Consider the following 17,347-nt stretch of genomic DNA (forward strand, 5'->3'; position numbering starts at 1 on the left):
GTCCTATTGAGAATCAGGTTGCTCAGGATTATCTGAATATTTTCTCCCTCGAAAATATTTTTGATGATTCCTGGGGGACTGATTTGGACGAAGTAAGGTCTTTAACTAAAAAGTTTCAAAATATGAAAGCTTCAGGTGATGATGGAATTTTCTATATCCTCATCAAAAAACTCACAGAGAGTACCTTGTCTTTCTTGGTAAAATTATTTAACAGATGTTTCCATTTGGCATACTTTCCTGATAAATGGAAAAATGCAAAAGTTGTTCCAGCTACCGCCCAATAAGTTTGCTGTCTTCAATTGAAAACTTTTTGAAAAGATAATTTTGAATAGAATGATGCTTCACATCAATACGAATTCAATTTTTGCAGATGAGCAGTTTGGATTTCGCCATGGGCATTCAACTACTCATCAACTCTTAAGAGTTAACAATTTAATTCGTTCAAACAAATCTGAAGGCCACTCAACTGGAATTGCTCTTCTAGACATAGAAAAAACATTCGACAGTGTTGGGCATGAAGGTTTGATTGCTAAATTGAAAAAGTTTAATTTTCCGCTTTATATTATGAAATTAGTTCAAAATTATTTAACTGACAGAACTCTGCAGGTAAATTATCAAAATTCCAAATCCAATCGACTACCTGTTAGTGCAGGAGTTCCTCAAGGTAGCATTCTTGGGCCTATATTGTATAACATTTTCACTTCGGACCTCCCTGATTTGCCTCAGGGTTGCCACAAATCTTTGTTCGCTGATGACACAGGCATTTCCGCTAAAGGAAGAAGTCTTCGTGTTATTTGCAGCAGATTGCAGAAAAGTTTAGATATTTTCTCTTCTTATTTACAAAAATGGAAGATTTCTCCCAACGCTTCTAAAACTCAAATTATAATATTTCCACATAAGCCTAGAGCTTCCTTTTTGAAACCTAGTAGTAGTCACATAGTCACTATGAACGGAGTTCCTATTTTCTGGACAAACCAAGTGAAATATCTTGGATTAATACTTGACCAAAAATTAACTTTTTAAGATCACATTGATTAACGGCGCCGGTGGATCATGCCGAGATGTTGATGGCTGGTTGGCCGTCGAAACTTGAAGAAGTTGTTCGAAGTGCTCAAACCAGCGTTTTAGCTGGTCAGTGGGGTCGGTAAGCAATTGTCCAGTCGTGTCCTTCACTGGCATCCTCGGGTTCATCCTTGCTCCACTCAGGCGTCGTGAGATATCGTAGAGGAGGCGTATATCACCAGTGTTTGCGGCTTTCTCCCCTTCTTTGGCCAGGCAGTTCACCCACGCTCGCTTGTCCCGTCTGCAAGAGCGGTTGACTTCCTTCTCTAGAGCCGAGTACCGTTGACGGGCTTCGTTCTTGGCTCCTCTGGTTCTCGCCCGCTCTATCGCGGCTTTTGCTTCTCTACGCTCCTCAATCTTCCGCCAGGTTTCATCTGTGATCCACTCTTTCCTCTGGGTGCGCAGCTCACCCAAGTTGTTCTCGCTTGTTTGTATAAAGGCATTCTTGATGGCCGTCCATTGTTCTTCTACGCTGCCACCTTCTGGAACGTCCGCAGCTCGAGTCTCAAGTTCTTCAACAAACGACCTTTTTACCGCTGGATCTTCAAGTCGGCGTGTGTTGAACCACCGCCCGAGTTTCTCCTCCCGTCGCTGGATCCGCCATGCGTAGGCGGATTTCGCCGATTAGAAGGTGATGGTCAGACGCGATGTCGGCGCTGCGTTTATTCCGGACATCAAGAGGGCTCCGTCTCCATTTTCGGCTCATGCAGATGTGGTCGATCTGATTTTCGGTATGTCCATCACGGGAAACCCACGTGACTTTGTGCACTGGCCGATGGGGGAAGAGCGAGCCCCCGATCACCATGTCGTTATTGCCACAAAATTCTGCAAACAGCTCACCGTTCTCGCTCATTTCGCCGAGACCATGGCGTCCCATGACACGCTCATAGTCCGTGTTGTCGGAGCCGATCTTCGCATTGGAGTCGTCAGTGTAGATCTTGATGTCACCCTTTGGAACCTTATCCACGACGGCATTCAGTTGACTGTAAAAATTCTCCTTGTCCTGTAGCTCGGCAGCATCGGTTGGTGCATAACGTTGGATTATGGTAAGGTTACGAACCCGTGTTCTAAATCTGGCAACGATTATCCTCTCATGAACAGGCTCCCACTTGATGAGCGCAGCACTTGCCTTGCCTAAGTAGGAGACCAACTCCACGATGGCGGGGAGCGTTTTCACCTCGAATACCAGAGTATAGTAGTACCTGTCCCGACGGCAGTTTGTGTTCTCCAAAGTTTGGCCAACGAACTTCACTCAGTCCCATGATTTCTAGCTTTATGCGTCGCGCCTCGTTGGCGAGTTGTGCCAGTTGACCCTGCTGGGCGTTCCATGATCCAATTCGTGTCCGTTGTTTTGCGCTAAAACTCGTTGCCGTTAAATCAGTTCGATATCTTTCTCTGTTGGTTTCCGTAACAATTGTAAAGGTTTCAGAGACAGTAGGTGGTTGGCCTAAGGTCTCCTATCCGCCGTGATGGGGCTGCCATCTTAGATGTAGCTTCCGGGGAATAGCATTTCTTATGCAGCCTGCTGGATGCCAGTCAGACGCTGTTTGAGCCGCACCTCCATGATGAACAGACGCTCGGGTTGGCGAAGCATTTCCTCTATCACCGTGCTATGGTTACCGCGCCAGTGTTCCTGTCGCACCTCCTCATTCTGCTATTGTCGGATTGACAACATTGCCCAGGCTACGCCAACCAGCTGTGTTCATGTTTCAGCTGGCAGTCTTTTGTGATCATATGACTCGTGGAGGCGTGAGGTAGGAACTTGTGAGGACCGAAGCTAGGTATATCGCTCCTACCAGATTGTCACTCACCATTTTGTAGCCCGAACGAAAGACTTGGACAGATTCAATTTTTTGACCACATCCCTGACCGAAGCATTGGGATTCCGCTTTCAAGACACGCTTGTGATCGTGATCACTAATAGAACATCCATTCTAACCGCATTTCTCTCTTCCGTTCGATGCTCACACGACTCCCCGTTGACTGCACGATTCCGAGTTGTTTTCCGATGTCCCGATGAGAGAGTTGAGGATTTTCCAGGTGCTTGCGGAAAATCAATTCGCGACGTTGCTTTTCGAGTGACGCCATTTTTTTTTCCAAAAAATGGAAAGACTGACAGCGATAAAAATACACTGTAAACAATACACTTTAAACAAATACAGCGTTTTTTCCGTGATGCAATTTGATGTGGGACACCCTTTAGAGAAGACAATGTTAGCCTCCCACCCCGAGTTCAGATTGACGTTGAAGAAATCGAGGTGGTCGACGAGTTCGTGTATTTGGGCTCACTGGTGACCGCCGAAAACGATACCAGCAGAGAAATTCAAAGACGCATTATGGCAGTGAATCGTACCTACTTTGGACTCCGGAGGACGCTCCGGACGAATAAAATTCGCCGCCGCACGAAGATGACTATCCACAAGACGCTGATTAGACCGGTGGTCCTCTACGGCAACGAGACCTTGACTATGATCGTGGAGGACCACGATGGTGGTGGTGGTGTTTTCGAACGGAAGGTGTTGCATAGCATCTACAGTGGAATGCACAGCCTTTAATCGCATATCAGTCCCATTTTTTGCTTAATTTCCTATCCATATGGGACTGTTATGCGATTATGGGTAGTGCAATTCCCATGTAAATATTTGAAAAATCATAGTAAATTTATTGATCATTTATTCAATTTAAAATCTGTTGTAATGAAGCTTGCATTTGAAAAGCAAAACTTGAACTTGAATTATGGACGTTTGCATTTCAGGATGGGACTGATATGCGATTATTTTGCTTGATGGGACAAACTGACTTGATGTTGTTTTCACATTTTTCACTATCAAAGTTCAAAGTTTTATCACATAATATGATAGTAAATGCCAAATGATAGTTGATAGCATTGTTATCTCAAAATTGATGAAAATCCATATGCGATTATAGGCAGTGCAGATGGATGACGGAACGTGGAGGAGGTGAATAAACCACGAATTGCACCACCTGCTGGGAGAACTATCCATCGTCCACATTGCAAAAATTGGGCGACTATGGTGGGTTGGGCACGGAAAATGGTTCTCGAAAGCGACCCAACAGGAACAAGAAGAACAGGCGCGCAGCGGGCAAGGTGGATCGACCAAGTAGAAAGCAACCTGCGGACCCTTCGCAGACTACGAACAGTTGCTTTTCTCGATGATTTCTAGGGTTTCAAACCAGCATTTGTGTAGGCGAGCCTTAACTTTTTAAGAAATCATCGCTAGAAGTCATTGTTTACAAAAGCTGTTACGCCCCAATTACAGCTCTATCTAGAATTGTGACCCTACCATTGGGATTTCTTCAGCACAAGTCGATCTTCAAAAACGAGTCTTATACCTTGTACAAACATACCGAGTAGTACCTCTGTACTCCATTAAGCATCCCAATCGACGTAGATTAAATGAGTACAGCGGTGCTACTGTGCATGTCGGTCATAAGTATTATATTATAATCATAACCGATTTGTAGTACGTCTATTCTACTACTGTAAAAAGTTTAAATAAAACATCCACTAACTTAACTAAATTACCTACTATGTACACACAAATCCGCAGAGTCCGCCTGCCTAGAGAAAATCCTCTTTTCCATCCGTATTGACAAACTGAATGGAATATTGAATGAACTTGACATCCTCGTCTTCTTCCTCCTCCACGATATCCGAAGGGGCGCTCCGTTCTTCCAGGATAATGCTTTCGGCATTGATAGCTGAGTTCCGTTGGAATGATTGCAACAGTACTGAAAAGGAAAATCAATACACTTTGTAGAACAATCGATCAGTTGTCAACGCGGAACCGCGTCTTACTTGACTCTCCCCGGTGGTTGGTCTTGATGTGCGTTGCCAGGGCACTATTCGATGCAAACGATTTCGGACAGTCCATACAACCGAAAGGCCGCTCTTTGGTGTGCGTGCGGATGTGAACTTGCAGCGTGGAAGGTCGATCGAACGATTTGTTGCAGTACTCACAGACGAACAACCTTGGCTGGATGTTTCGCACGTGAATGTTGTGCTTCTTGCCGAGGTGGACCTCCAGATTGACCTACGGTGGACAAATTATGTTGTGGTATAAGTTTTAACAAAATTAAACCTCCTTCGAAGAGGATTACCTTCTGCGAAAATGACGTATCACATTGCGGGCATTTGAACGGTTTCTCCTGTGTGTGCACGCGCGCATGCTTGTCAAGTAAACTTTTGTACAGAAACTGCTTCGGACAGCTGGCACAGACAAACACCTTGGGATGCATTTTCCGTTTGTGCTTCTTTAGCAGCCTTTCCGTTTTGAACGTCTTCAGGCAAACCGTACAGCGGTACAATCCATCATCTACGGTAATCGTATCATCATCACCCTGCACGATCAGCTCAGCGTTCTCGTTCTGAGCAATCATATCGATACTCTCCTGGAGGGATATTTCGTTCTTGTGCTGCGATTTGATGTGCTCGTAATAGTTGGTAATATCGGCGAATCGATCCGTGCAAAGCGTGCAAGCGTGAGGATACTTCTTCCAGTGGGTTTTCAAATGAATTTTCAGTTCGCTCAATCGAATGCATTTCTTTCCGCAAACGGAGCAGGTATACTTCTTGAGAGGTTCTTCTCCAGTGTGCTTTCGCAGATGGATTGAGAGGTTAATCTTTTGGGAAAAACTGAAATGACCGAATGACCTGAGTAAGTTGGACTAAACAACAGCAGCAAATTTGGGATACCTTTTACCGCAGGTGCCGCAAACGTGGGGCTTCAAACCGGTGTGCACAAACAAATGTTTCTTAAGAGCACTTTCGTAAGGGAAACCTTTATTGCAGTACGTGCAAAAATGTTTCTGAAATTTAAACATTAGCATACCTTCAAAATATTGAACAAATTCGAACAAACTTACATCCACTCTTTTCTCCTTTGAATTCGAAGGGAACGAATCTTCCAGCATTTCAACCGTGCCATAATCAGTGATGTTATCCCTTTCGATTACAGATTCATCGTCCAATGCTTCCATCATTAGTTGACTGCTTTCATCGTGCATTTCTTCCTTCACCAGAACATACTCCTGACCATCAGCATCGGTCACCTCCGAGGTGGTTATCACGCTACCCTCCTCGATCAAACTATCCATTCCCACCTCCGTCGGAGTTTCTTCCACAAACAGCCTATCGCAGTCGTCTTCTTGCTGAAGCTGTTCCTCTGCCTCCTCTAAACTAAAATTATCCGAAACGACCAATTCGAACTCATTCTCTGCTTCCGCCACATCCTCTACCTCTTGTAGTTGTTCTTCTTCGATTTCATCCAACGGTGAGACATTATCTTCCCGGTTAATTTTCATCGGTAGCTGCATCGAATGACAATCCAAAGTGCTAACCCGTTCAATCAACTCATCATCTGATTCATCTTCCGACTGCAGGAAATAGTACTTTCCATCGGCATACTCAATTCCGATGGCCTTCGTCGGTTGGGCTAACTCAATTTCCGATGGTGTCAGCAGTCCGTTGTTCGGTACAAATGCAGCCTCTTCCGGAACTGATAAATCTGTAGCCTCTTCCGGAACTGATAAATCTGTGTATCATTCTCCCAGTTCTAGTGACCAGCGTTTTGTTGAAGTTTTAGAGAACTGGCTCGAGACATTCCTTGATTCTAGTAAATTAAATATATTGGCTGGTGATTTTAATATTAATTGGCGTGATAACCATAATTCGAATCATTTGAAGCGTTTAGCTGAGTTTTTTAATTTAAAGCAAACGGTTAATGAATATACGCGTATTTCTAGGCACAGTAGAACTTTAATTGACCACGTTTATTCCAATTTTGATTCCATTTGTTCAGTTACGATACTGATTTGAAAATAACCGATCATGAAACTTTAGTGATTAATGTCTTAGACCATGTTAACGATAACGATAATTTTGTAAAATTGAAGAGCTGGAGGAAATATTCGAAGCAAGCTGTCTCCAACCTTGTTGAGAGAAGCCTGGATTTTCCATTCGCGGACGGTAACTTAGATGAATCTACAGCTGTTCTTAATAACGCTTTGAAAACGTGTACCAATCAACTAGTTGAGCAAAAGTTTGTTTCTTTGAAAAACTCGAACAGCTGGTACAATTTGGATCTTTTGCGTCTTAAACGGAAAAGGGACAAATTGTACAAAAAGTTTTGTAGATCTAATAACGACAATCATTGGACTAGGTACACAATCGCGCGTAATAAGTATTCACAATCGATAAAGAAAACTCGTTGTGAATATGTTCAAAGGAAGATTGATCAGCATCAAAACAACAGCAAAGAGTTATGGAAAATTTTGAAATCTTTATTAAAACCTAGTAATTGCAAACCGCGGTCCATAACTTTTAAAACAGTCAGAACAAGTAATTGCAGCTAAGTTTAATGATTATTCCGTAGATAGCGTTTCATTGATTAATCAATCTATTGAATTGGTCGATGAACCTGACGAAATAAAACAGCCAGTTAATAGTAGTTGCAGATTTGAAGTTTTTCACCCAATCACATTAGATGAACTTAGAGTTATTTGTTTTTCATTAGGAAAATCGGCTGGAGTAGATAATGTTAATGCTAGAGTTATTCAAGATTGCTTTCATGTCATTGGCCACATCTTTCTGGACCTTATTAATAAATCATTGCAGAATGGACATGTACCACAAATTTGGAAGGAATCCTTAGTGGTTCTTATTCAAAAAGTTGCTGGAACGATTAAAGTCGAAGAGTTTCGTCCCATCAACATGTTGCACACTTTAGAGAAAATCTTAGAACTTGTTGTTAAAGGCCAGCTGTTGGAGTATTTGAATAGCAACTCTTTGTTGATACCAGAACAATCGGGATATCGGGAAGGGCATTCTTGTGAAACTGCATTGAATTTGGTGTTAGCAAAGTGGAAAGACAACTTGGAGCGTAAAGATACGATTGTTGCTGTTTTTTTGGATCTGAAACGCGCTTTTGAAACAATTTCTAGGCCCTTACTGTTAAGTACAATCAAGCGCTTTGGAATTACGAGTACTGCATATAAATGGTTTGAAAGCTATTTGTCTGACAGAACTCAACGGACTGTTTTTAATGATTCTGTTTCCAGTCCCGTGGGGAACAACCTTGGAGTGCCCCAGGGAAGTGTATTAGGGCCTCTTTTATTTATTATGTATATTAATGACTTGCGACGTGTTTTACGGTTTTGCGACATTAATCTTTTTGCAGATGATACTGTGTTATTCATTGCAGCTAAGGATTTAGAAGTTGCCGTCTCACACTTGAATGAAGATTTGCAGTATCTAAGTAGATGGTTGAAGTGTAAGCAGTTAAAATTGAATACAAGTAAAACTAAATTTATGGTGATTTCGCGGAATCGATTAAATGAGAACGTCTCTGTTGTAATTGATGATGAGACTATTGATCGCGTTCAGGAGATTAAATATCTTGGCGTGATTATTGATGACAAACTTAAGTTCAACTCTCACATTGACAATGTCATCAAGAAAATTGCCAAGAAGTATGGAATTCTATGTCGATTGAAAAACAATTTAACTATTGCCAGTAAAATACAGCTATACAAATCAATCATCTCTCCTCATCTAGACTTTTGCCCTTCCATTTTATTTCTGTCCAATGCAACACAAATATCGAGATTACAGCGCTTGCAGGATTAAATAATGCGTTTGATTTTGAGATGTAATAGATTCACTTCCTCAACTTTGATGTTAGACGCCTTACAATGGTTGTCGGTGAAGCAAAGAATTGTATATTTGACTATGGTTTTCATTTTTAAAGTAGTTAACGGTTTGCTACCTCGATATTTGTGTGATCGAATTGAAAGAGGAAGTGACTATCATAGATATAATACTAGAAACGCGGATGAAATAAGGGCCTGTTCATAAACTACGTAGACAGTTTTTTTGGGATTCTTCACCCCCCCCCCTCCCCCTGCGTAGACAATTGTCCATACAAAAAAATTAAAATTTGTATGGGCCGTGGATAATTGTCAACCCCCCCCCCCCCCTAAAACTGTCTACGTAGTTTATGGACAGCCCCTAAGAACACCACATTTCTTGACTTGTGCTTCACAGAATTCATTATTTTTCAAAGGAATAAATGTTTTCAATTCGATGCCTAGACACATTAAACGTTCAACAACATTAGCAGAAGTTCATTCCGTCTCGCACGCTGAGCCGATCAAGTCGCATCGGTCTCGTTGTACGACACTATCATTTAGTTTTGAGTTTTTCCCCACGCGAGGGTTTTTTCTCGCCAAAGTTAATTGGCATAGTGTTTAGACGACTAGTGCGCGAGTGAGGAAGCCGTTAATGATATGCCGAGTGCTTTCATTACGGTCCAGCTTTAACCCAGCATCATCGCAACATCATCAGCAAAATCATCACCACTATCGGTACATCACCCCACCGATAGCAACAACGAAAGAGCGTCATATTGCCTACCGAGTCGACCGAGGCACACCAGCATCGAGGTTATTGACTCTGCAGCAGTTGGATCAAACAATTATATCTCTCCAGTCTGCTGCCGCCTCAGTGCGTTAGGTATAAATCGTGTCGTTTGTATTGTTCTCGCCAGTATAGCATCTTCCTTGTTTCCCTGGTCCAATATAAGATTGGTGTTTAATTAGGGTGATCCAAAAATCCAATTTTTTTTTTCGCTTGATTTTTTTTTTTCTTGATTTTTTTTTTATTATTATTTTTGTATTACTTAGGGTGATCCAAAACTCTGTAAATAGTATATAATCATTATTTTTTTTTATTTATTTATTGATTTTTTTTTCTTTGCATGTATTACTCGTTAGTAGAGTGAAACTATATATATATATATATATTTTTTTTTTTTTTTTGATATTATTTGAAATTACTGCAATTATTTGTAAAAATTTTTACAAAAAACACCATTGCGGCGATATTTAACCGCAATGGATGAAAATGATAAAGGCGGGGGATGGTCGCTTTCCATCTCAGACGACGAAACTCTTAATTCCACCTCACACGAAAGTCTCGAGGAAGTTGTGGAAATGGAAACCCTTGACGTTCCAGTTGACTTGCTCTCCAGCAAAAATACTGGAGCATATCCCAAGAAAAGGTATCGCCCACAACCCTCTCCCCCACCATCTCCTCCTCGTCCACCTGCACCCCCCACACCATTGCCCCCAAAAACCTCTGCGCTCCCCCGCCTAAAGGCTTACCCAGAAGCCTCGAAAGGCCCATGGGTTGTTTTTTTCCGGCCCAAACAAAAACCTTTGAACATTCCGAGGATCTCTAAGGATCTAACAACACATTTTTCGGCCGTTACCGATATTTTCAAGGTAACACCAATAAAACTGCGCGTTACCGTTGATGACCGGAAGCAGGCTAACCAAATTGTTGCGTGCGAGCTTTTTTCATTGGAATACCGAGTCTACATACCCAGTAGTGAGGTAGAAATTGAAGGAGTGGTCACCGAAGCGAGTTTGACTAGTGATGATTTCTTGGGTCCCGATTCCTTCGGAATCTTTAAAAACCGTGCTCTGCCGAAGGTGAAGATATTGGACTGCCTTCAAATGCAGTCAGTATCCGTAGTAGGCTCAAAAAAAAACTTATTCCTTGTCAAACTCGTTTTGTGTGCAAGGAATCAAAAATATCTCCAAATGACAAAATGACAAGCGATCAACGAACCGAATAATAACGCTATGTCAGAAGTCGAAAGCAATAATGATATAATCTTCTTCGTTCTTTTTCATGACAAGCAGCCCGTGCGACACAACTCACTCGGGGCGGTAGAAGGAAACGAGCAAATTGTTGGTAAGCTGCTTCACAAAGTAAACCCGAAGATGATACACGTGTGTTAATGGAAATTTTTTTGTTATGTCTTTTCTCGATTCATATCAAGCTTTGTCCCCATCCGTGTATATTGCAACAAAGCAGGCAAGCAATATATCATTATCCTTCTACCACTCGGATCGAGCTATGTTACAGAGCAAGTTTGTCATGGTAGTCGTAGCAGCCGTTTTGTCTGTATCGTTGGTTGCTTTATGAGTTTGGATTCGTTGTTCGTGTGACCTTTTCGGGTTAAGCGTTACCTCACTACGTCGCTATTGGCAAGGTTCGGCTGCCTGTACGCCTGTTTGTACCTCGGGTAATGAACTGCTCGAAATGTAAACAACTTGGTCATACATCGGACTACTGCTCGAACAAACCACGCTGCGATCAGTGTGGCGAGCAACATCAAGAGGGCCCTTGCGGTGCTCCACCAAAATGCGTGTACTGCAAGGAGAGCCTGCATACCCTGACTAACTGCCCGAGGTATAAACAGCAGGGAGAAAAACTTAAGCGGTCTCTGCAAGCTCGCTCCAAGAGAACACTAGCAGAACTCTTGAAGAATACCGCTTCATCTTCTCAGACCACACCAAAAAACAGTAACACGTTCTCCATTTTGCCAGTTGATGATCTAGACTCTGACTCAGAGGGCGGTGAGGGTAGTCCGTTTGTCTTTAAAGGCAATACGAGAAAACGAGCAAAACAACACACCACCGAAAAGCCTCGTAAGGCCACTCGTACGGACCACCCTTCCACCTTGGAAAATTCAAGAGGTAACGGAAATACACCGAAACCCATTCCACCGGGTTTTAAACCTTGTAATTATGACAAGAACTTTCCGTCACTTCCAGGATCATCTAAAACCCCAGATGTCCCAGTTTTTCGGCCAGAAAAGCAGCTGAATAATCAGCAAGAACATGCCCCCATGTTCACGTTTTCTGGTATTGTGGATAGCTTCTTCAGTATATTCAATGTCTCTGACTCAACGAGGAGCATTATTAATTTAGTGCTGCCAATGGTGAAAACTCTTTTGAAGCAACTAGCTTCTAGGTGGTCCTTCCTTGCATCGATCATATCTTTCGATGGATAATTCTCCGAATGAGGTCGGGGATATGATCTCTGTTCTTCAGTGGAACTGTAGAAGTCTTATGCCAAAACTTGACACATTTAAATTTTTAGTTAACAACTCACTTTCTGATGCATTTGCCCTTTGTGAAACATGGCTCTCTTCAGACAACGATCTTGCTTTCCACGATTTCAACATTATTCGCCTTGACCGCGCAGATTCGTATGGAGGGGTGCTTCTGGGGATCAACAAGCTCCATTCCTTCTACAGAATCGATCTGCCTTCGGTGACAGGCATTGAAGTTGTTGCATGTCAGGTTAATATTCGAGGTAAATGCCTCAGTATTGCCTCAGTATATCTTCCACCGCGAACTGCGATTTCTCGTCAAAGTTTCTCGGATATCTGCACGGCTATGCCGGAGCCACGGTTGATCTTGGGAGATTTTAACTCTCACGGTACAGGCTGGGGGGAACTGTACGACGACAACCGCTCAACCTTGATATACGACATGTGCGACTTCTTCAAAATGACAATTCTGAACACCGGGGAAGCAACACGAGTAGCCAAACCTCCAGCAAAAATAAGCAGATTAGACCTCTCACTTTGTTCGAGTTCACTATCGTTGGATTGCTCGTGGAAAGTAATTCAAGATCCCTACGGTAGTGACCATTTGCCAATCAAAATTTCTATTACCAATGGTTCATCTTCTACTCGTTCGGTCGACATCGCGTACGATCTTACAAAAAACATTGACTGGCGAAAATTCGCGACCGCGGTTCTTGATGCCAGCCAATCGGTTGACGTACTTCCTCCGCTGGACGAGTACTCCTTTCTCGCGCGTCTTATCATCGATTCTGCGCTGCGAGCACAGACGAAACGTGTTCCGGGTATTTCCGTCCGCAAGCGACCTCCCACCCCGTGGTGGGATAAGGATTGCACCGACGCGAACAGCGAGAAGTCCGCCGCGTTTAAACGGTTCCGCAAACACGGCAAGGTCGGGGATTTCGAGCGGTACACCGACCTCGAGAAAACTTTTAAGGACTTAATTAAAGCAAAAAAACGCGGTTACTGGCGTCGGTTCGTCGATGGTTTGTCGCGAGAGACTTCCATGAGAACACTCTGGAATGTCGGCAGGAGAATGCGAAACGCGTCATCACCGATTAACGAAGACAAGGAGTACTCGGACAGTTGGATATTCAGCTTCGCGCGGAAAGTTTGCCCGGATTCGGTGTCGGTTCAAACCAACGTTCGTGATCGTCCGTCGGGTAATAACGAAATAGATTCCCCGTTTTCGATGGTGGAATTCTCACTTGCTCTCCTTTCATGTAACAATTCAGCTCCAGGAATGGATAGAATCAAGTTCAACTTGCTTAAAAATCTCCCAGATGTCGCGAAGAGACGCTTGTTGAACTTATTCAATCAATTTCTGGAGCACAACATTGTTCCGGATGACTGGAGGCAAGTAAGAGTTATCGCCATTCGAAAACCCGGTAAACCCGCGTCGGATTATAACTCGTACCGTCCCATCGCGATGCTGTCCTGTATACGGAAATTGTTGGAGAAAATGATTCTTTTTCGTCTAGACAAATGGGTCGAGTCGAATGGTTTACTTTCAGATACGCAATTTGGATTTCGGAGAGGCAAAGGAACGAGCGACTGTCTTGCGTTGCTTTCAACTGAAATTCAACTGGCCTATGCGCAAAAACAGCAAATGGGTTCAGTTTTCTTGGATATTAAGGGGGCTTTTGATTCTGTTTGTATCGATGTCCTTTCGGATAAACTCCACGATAGTGGGCTTTCACCAATTATGAACAACTATTTGAGCAACTTGTTGTCTGAGAAATATATGAGCTTTTCTCATGGAAACTCGACAACTTCACGAATTAGTTACATGGGTCTCCCCCAGGGCTCATGTTTAAGCCCCCTTCTTTATAATTTTTATGTAAAAGACATTGATGGTTGTCTTGATGAAAATTGCTCGCTAAGACAGCTTGCAGATGACGGCGTTGTGTCCGTTATAGGGCCAAGTGCACCGGACCTGCAAGGACCATTGCAAGATACCTTAGACAATTTGTCTACTTGGGCTATGAAGCTGGGTATCGAATTCTCTCCGGAGAAAACTGAGTTGGTTGTTTTTTCTAGGAAGCATCATCCTGCACAGTTACAGCTTCAACTAAAGGGTAGAACAATCACTCAAAGTATATCTTTCAAGTATTTAGGTGTCTGGTTCGATTCCAAAAGCACATGGGGAAAACATATTGCGTATCTAAAACAAAAATGCCAACAAAGAATCAATTTTCTTCGTACAATTACTGGAACTTGGTGGGGAGCACACCCGGAAGATCTGATCAGGTTGTACCGAACAACCATCTTGTCGGTTCTAGAGTACGGTAGCTTCTGCTTTCAATCCGCGGCGAAAACACATATCCTGAAGCTGCAACGGGTTCAATACCGTTGCCTCCGAATCGCGCTTGGCTGTATGCACTCGACGCATACGATGAGCCTCGAAGTACTCGCGGGTGTTCTCCCACTAACAGATCGTTTCGCGGAACTGTCCTTCCGGTTTCTTATCCGTTGTGAAGTAATGAACCCATTAGTAATAGAAAACTTTGAGAAGCTGCTCGACAGAAATCCTCAAACAAGATTCATGAGTCTCTATTACGAGTACATGACGCTGGAGATTGGCCCTTCTTCATTCAATTCCTCTCGTGTTTGCCTCCAAGACTTTTATAGTTCCTCTGTAAATTTTGATCTGACCATGTTGCAAGAAATCCGTGGAATACCAGATCACCATCGATCGATGGTTGTTCCCTTAATTTTTGCAAACAAGTACCACCATGTTAGTAACAATAAGAGTTTTTTCACAGATGGGTCAACTATAAACGCTTCCACTGGATTTGGAGTATTCAACGAATTTCATACCGCCTCATATCAACTGCAAAAACCCTGTTCCGTATACGTTGCGGAACTAGCAGCCATATTTTACGCAGTAGAGCAAATTGCCTCACTACCATCTGATCACTATTTTATTTTTACTGATAGCCTTAGCTCGTTGGAGGCTATTCGATCAATGAGGCCGATGAAGCACTCCTCGTATTTCCTGACCGAAATCCGAGCAAAATTGAGTACTTTATCTAACTGCTCCTATACTATCACCTTAGCTTGGGTCCCATCTCATTGCTCAATTCCGGGTAATGAGAAAGCGGACTCGCTAGCTAAGGTGGGCGCTATGGAAGGCGATATTTTTGATCGACAAATCGCCTTTGCGGAATTTTTCTCAATTACCCGTCAGCACGTCCTCACCAACTGGCAACAAAAATGGAATGAGAGTGATCTGGGAAGATGGTTACATTCTATTCTCCCACAGGTGTCGAACAAGCCATGGTTCAAAGGATTGGACATGAGCCGTGACTTTATACGTGTCATATCAAGGCTCATGTCCAATCACTACTCGTTAGACTCGCATTTCTTCCGAATCGGGCTCGCAGGCAGCAATTTGTGCGCTTGTGGTAGTGGCTATCACGATATCGACCACGTGCTTTGGTCATGCACCCTACATTGTGTTGCTAGATCCGAGTTATCCGCATCCCTCAGGGCCCGAGGAAAACAACCTATGCGGCCCGTTAGAGACATCTTGGCGAGCCGAGATCTCGAATATTTTAATTTAATTTATGTGTTTTTAAAACGGATCGATCTGAGGATTTAGTAGTTAGTGTCATCTTGTGTTCCCCCAAGTTGTTAGCTGCCCATCGGTATACCCCCATGTTTGTCTTTTTCGTCAGTTGGTCGCTTAGTTCGAGATAAAAAGCACATTGCTCTCCAAACCTTGTGTTCTCAATCCCTACCCTGCCATCCATTTGTTACAATTTGTTACCCCTAACCTCGAGATAGCCGCGAGTAATCGGCCCCCGCTTTACTAACGTTAGTTTTAAGAAATTTTGTCATCCAAACAATGAATATCGGCTCCGCAAAGCTACGGCAAATGAGCCTGGAAAAATAAACGCATTTAAAAAAAAAAAAAAAAAAAAAAAAACATTAGCAGAATTTAAGAGACATTGCATTTCACACGTTAAAACTGTCTTTTGAACGGTTATCCAGTGATTTTTTTTTTATGAATTGACAAATTATGTATCTTACCGAAGTTATTTTTAACGGATCATTTTGTATGGATAGCTGTTATAACGACTTTTTAATAATTATTGTAGCACTGCAAAAACTATTTTGTTCGCCACGATGGTGATGATGGATTTTTGATATATGATTTAATAGTAGTAGTAAAAAAAAATAGTAGTCTACAAAGGTTTGAGCCTCGCGCGCGTATTACGGATATAGAGGACAGAATTTAACATTTGATAAAATAAAATGCAATTTTGAAGCTTATTTGGTAGATACCTTGAGTTAGTAGTTTTCTGGCAAATGTCGGAGGTTCGTGAGCATTCCTGACATTGCTGAAAATTATGATAGCATCAGATTGTGGAGTTGCTAGTGTAATAGGATGGTTTGTTGATTGTCCATTAACTCTTGATTGCTTGTAATACTTATGAATATTTTAGGTGGACAAAAAGGCGAACTAAGAGGTGGACGCCTGAGCTTTTCCACATTTATATCGCTGTGAAGCAACTGTAAACTCTAGAGGGAATTTATTTCTGTAACTGAAACCAGTTCGATTTTGTTTGCCAACCTGGTTAAAATGTCATATTTAATTATCTTAAAGATAAATCGTCCAGCTCAAACCTTTTTAGGGGTAAGAGGTGGGACCATCATCATCATCATCATCAGTCGAAGGTACTTTAATTTCACACGGTTTTGCGAGGCAATGCTATAATAAGCTACATTATCAAACGTTTGATATTAAAATTGATTAGTTCCTGAATCTAACACAGATTCAAGCATCTCGAGGAGGAATCGACCAAAGAAAACTAGCATTGAGCCAAATCAAGTTACATTTGCTTTAATATAATCAATACGCGAGCATCGTCAGATCTCCTCGAGATCAGAAACGGTCGCTTATAACGAAATTGTAGAAGAGAAAATCAAGACAAATCGCAATCATTTGCAGCCCAAGAACATTTATAGGGGATTCCCTCTTTTGGGCACCGATGCACAGACTACTCTTGCTGATGATGATAGTATTGCTTCTTCGATTATCATTCAGGTTTTACCCGAAGCGAGCTTCATCTGACTGGTTATACTTCTCGTCTTGCTCCTGTCCGTAATCTGTGTACCGATGTGAGAGTTCGTGATCTTGCCCTGGGATTCCCTGACCGAATCAGTCTCTGGCGGATGAGCGATTGATTGATTCATTAAAAAAAAAAATACTAATAGCACTTGAAGACACAGTTTTTTATCCAAAAAAAAAATACAGATTTAAATAGGGCAACCCTGTTTGTGTTACCCATGTCAGCAATTCATATATGAACCACACG

General features: G+C 42.5%; 2 protein-coding genes across 4 annotated transcripts in view; one reads left to right on the forward strand and one right to left on the reverse strand.

Moving 5' to 3' along the window:
• Nucleotides 1-17,347, forward strand: part of LOC135703294 (slit homolog 1 protein-like) — a 110,682-nt gene that overhangs the window by 50,573 nt on the left and 42,762 nt on the right. The gene's annotated exons all lie outside the window — the stretch shown is intronic.
• LOC135712079 (oocyte zinc finger protein XlCOF28-like) lies at nt 4,583-17,320 on the reverse strand. Its single transcript, XM_065235385.1, has 6 exons — nt 17,317-17,320; nt 5,950-6,617; nt 5,780-5,892; nt 5,185-5,719; nt 4,883-5,117; nt 4,583-4,815 (listed from the first exon to the last, which is right to left on the reverse strand). The coding sequence occupies exons 1-6, from the start codon at nt 17,318-17,320 to the stop codon at nt 4,646-4,648; spliced, it is 1,725 nt and encodes a 574-aa protein (XP_065091457.1). The 3' UTR covers nt 4,583-4,645.

The sequence above is a fragment of the Ochlerotatus camptorhynchus genome, unplaced genomic scaffold (genome assembly GCF_037179485.1).
Source record: "Ochlerotatus camptorhynchus isolate MF236.1 unplaced genomic scaffold, CSIRO-AGI_Acam_v1.1 ptg000002l, whole genome shotgun sequence".
Lineage (NCBI taxonomy): Eukaryota > Metazoa > Arthropoda > Insecta > Diptera > Culicidae > Ochlerotatus > Ochlerotatus camptorhynchus.